We start from the raw sequence: 3128 nt of genomic DNA, 5'->3' as shown, positions 1-3128 counted from the left end.
TTGACAGAGGCATCTCCGCACACCGATGCCGGGTCCCAGCACCAACGTTCTGGACTCTAGGTGGAGACAAGAGGGGCCCTCCCCTTGTGCTCCCACCCAGTCCCCAAACTGTGTCATGCTCTGCCCGAGCCAGGAGCCCACTCGCTGTTGAGCTGTGTGCACCGTGATCTCCGCATCCATTTCTCTATGATCTCATATGGCGTCCAACATCACAATAACTAAGAACTTGCAGCACTCACACGCATCCCATGCACCTTTGCATGGGAGCAAAGGATTCTGGGATACACTTAAGACCTTCCATTAGCCTATCCCCGGGCCCTTTGGTGTAAATGGAGACGCTCCTTTGGAGGAGAAGGAGGTTGGCGGGAACTTCGCAACTGGTGCAGAGCGATCCAGGACGGGCCTGCTGGCGAGCGTCCAGAGCCGTCACATGACTATTCTGCGGCCTCTAAGGTCTGGCGCTCTCTGCCTGTGTGCAAGATCATGCCTGCTGCTGCTCCTCTGCACTAAATGTGTCCGCGTGGCTGTCTCGTAGCAAGACGTGTGTCGGCCCCTCCGAGAAGAGTTTGACTGGATCAGGGAAAAGGGTTTCTCCTGCTGCAGGAGGCAGATGCCGGTAGCTGTGCATGTCCTTGCAACAGTGTCCCTGCCCTGCTCAGATCATAGACACCCTGTTCTTAATGTACACGTGGTAGGGGTCGCTCCGCTTGTCCACCCTCCTGGACTTGGTGTAGCCCAGAATCAAACTCCCCACTGTGGCGGCAAACAGGATCATCACGAACAAGATGTACATGTAGGAATAGTCGTCCTTGCTGGCTAGCTTGATGTGACTGCCATTTGTCCGCCCCGTGGCCTGGTCTGGTGGGCACAGGATGGCACCATGAAGTGTTTGGTTCAGGGCCTTCAGCATTGACTGCAGGCTTTGGTACCACGTCTCCGTCAGGTTCCCCACCTCCATGTCCTTGCAACTCCCAGGAAACTTTCTGCTAGGATAAAGGGGGAAAAGTGACTTCAGTAAGGCCTCACTGGGGGCGGGGCAGGGGGGAGGCACGTACACAGTAAACCTGGGATTGAGCTGCAGGGCTACATATAGCAGTGTAGACGTCCGGGCTTGGGCTAGAGCCTGGGCTCTGAAACCTGGCGACGGGGTGGGTCTCAGAGCCTGGGTCCGACCCGAGTCTGGATGTCTACACTGCTAGTTTTAGCCCTGCAGCACGAGCCTCAGTCAGTTGACTCGGACTCTGAGATCGCAGGTTATTTCACAATGCTTTGAGGGAACTTACAAGTCACACAGCATCACTGCCGCAAGACAGGCCCTGCGGTCATGCTGGCTGATTAGCACCAGCGTACAACTTGTGCATATTGGTGAGATGGAATCAAAGTGCAGCTCCCAGATAACGTAACATTGTGATGTCACCTTCCCCCGAAGGATCCCAAAGCGTAATCCTAATGTATCACCAGCCACAGACACGCAGCGCCACGGAGATGCAGCCACCTCTGGTGCGGAGCACAGCAACAAGACAGCTCACAGTGGGGACATTTTGGCCATGTGCACTTTGGAAAACCCCTATTCTTATGTAGGAAAATCCTGATCCTTTCCTCTGGGGCTGCAAGATAGTCACAACAGATCCATTGCAGGGTGCCGGGCGCAGGATTTGTGGAGTCTGTAGAGACGCTCTGGCATAGGCCTTACAGATCATGGCTGTGCAGGGGCTCTCTGTGCATGGCTCTGATGATGGATTGAGATCGGAGACCCTTCTGGGGAAGGAGGGTCTCCGACCCACATGGATCCACCAGCCCTATGCCCTGATGTACAGGGAGCTGGGGCCGGGGGGGGGGAGGGGCTAAGTAGAGTCCACTGACAGTAACTGCCTCTTTAGGCCTGGTGGGACAGGGTTCAGCACAGCTGGAAGGATTTTTCCCCATCAAAAGTGCTTCACGTCTGTCTCCCACACTGCGCTACACCAAAGCTCTGGTGATCCCTCACCAGGTGGGAGCCTCGGCAGAGGTTCTCCTCGTATTTCTGTTCCCTGCTTTGCACCGCCCCTCTGGTAGCCACCCTGGGGACTTTCCCTCAGCCAAGAGTGACAAGCTACAGATCGGTCCCTTCCTTCCCCACCTGGGGGTCTAGCTTCAGCCTGCCTTCTGAAGGCCCCTGGAGCAGAGCGCAGCACAGAGGAGACCATCCGGCAAGGTCTACACCTCCATCCACATGGTCCCTGTAACTGGGTGATCACCAGTGCTGACAACACGCTCCCTTCATTGTGCTCCCAGCTGGGAGGGGCACCGTGGAAGACCCTGGTTAGACAGACGCACAATCAGCCCCTGTCCATCATGTGCTGGGGCAGCCGGAGAGCAGTCATCCCTGGGGGCCTAACCCCATGTCAGGTAAGCCAGGGTAAATTCTTTGTACTTACACAGCGTCTCCCATCCAAAGAGCGAGACAAAGGGGCCATGTGGTGTTGGCATCCGTCCCGTTGTGGAGATGGACAGGTACCGAGATCCCCAAGGTCACACAAGAAGTCACAGACGTCCACAGACAGGCTCCCTCGGGGCAGTCACCCTCAGAGAGGCCAGAGACCGAGTAGGCCTGCAGTGTGGGTAGCCCATTGGTGAGGTGGGGCGGAGGAGCTGGTCCCGTCGCTGCCTTCACAGGGCCTGTCCTGTGGACAGACAGAGGATGAGTCTCCAGGGCTGTCGATCAGGCACCATCATTCAGTTAAACTAAACATTAAAGTGAGAGAGCTCTCTGGGGCAAGTACCACCTTCTTGGTTCTGCGTCTGTACAGCGCCGAGCACAACGGGGCCCTGATCTTACACGGGGCCCCAGTTCAACCCATGCCATGTGTGGCTCTCTGCCCCTCTCTAGTGGCTGGGCCCCAGAGATTTCGGATGGTGCCACAGCCATTTTGCTAACGGATCTGTTCATTTCACTCAAGCAGTGGAGACTGACGCTCTTCGATTCAGAGCGTCAATCCCAGCAGACAACCTGCCCGGGACACTGTCACGCAAGGCACCGTTGTAATGCAACAAACCAACCATCTGATCAAACCTCCCGAGATTTCAGAAAAGCTTTCGGCTTGCTTAGGGGCTACGCTTTGAGTCTGCTCCGGTTCTAGCTGCTCTCC

General features: G+C 56.3%; 1 protein-coding gene across 1 annotated transcript; it reads right to left on the bottom strand.

Moving 5' to 3' along the window:
- Window positions 1–529: 529 nt before the first annotated feature.
- KCNE3 (potassium voltage-gated channel subfamily E regulatory subunit 3) lies at window positions 530–2658 on the bottom strand. Its single transcript, XM_026661776.1, has 2 exons — window positions 2418–2658; window positions 530–983 (listed from the first exon to the last, which is right to left on the bottom strand). Exons 1-2 carry the CDS (start codon window positions 2429–2431, stop codon window positions 656–658), a joined length of 342 nt encoding a protein of 113 aa, XP_026517561.1. The 5' UTR covers window positions 2432–2658; the 3' UTR covers window positions 530–655.
- Window positions 2659–3128: the final 470 nt, after the last annotated feature.

The sequence above is a fragment of the Terrapene carolina genome, unplaced genomic scaffold (genome assembly GCF_002925995.2).
Source record: "Terrapene carolina triunguis isolate 2854851 unplaced genomic scaffold, T_m_triunguis-2.0 Scaffold17065, whole genome shotgun sequence".
In the NCBI taxonomy this organism is placed as follows: domain Eukaryota; kingdom Metazoa; phylum Chordata; order Testudines; family Emydidae; genus Terrapene; species Terrapene triunguis.
The sequence above is the reverse complement of the archived record's forward strand: the minus strand, read 5'-3'. Positions and strand labels throughout refer to the sequence as shown.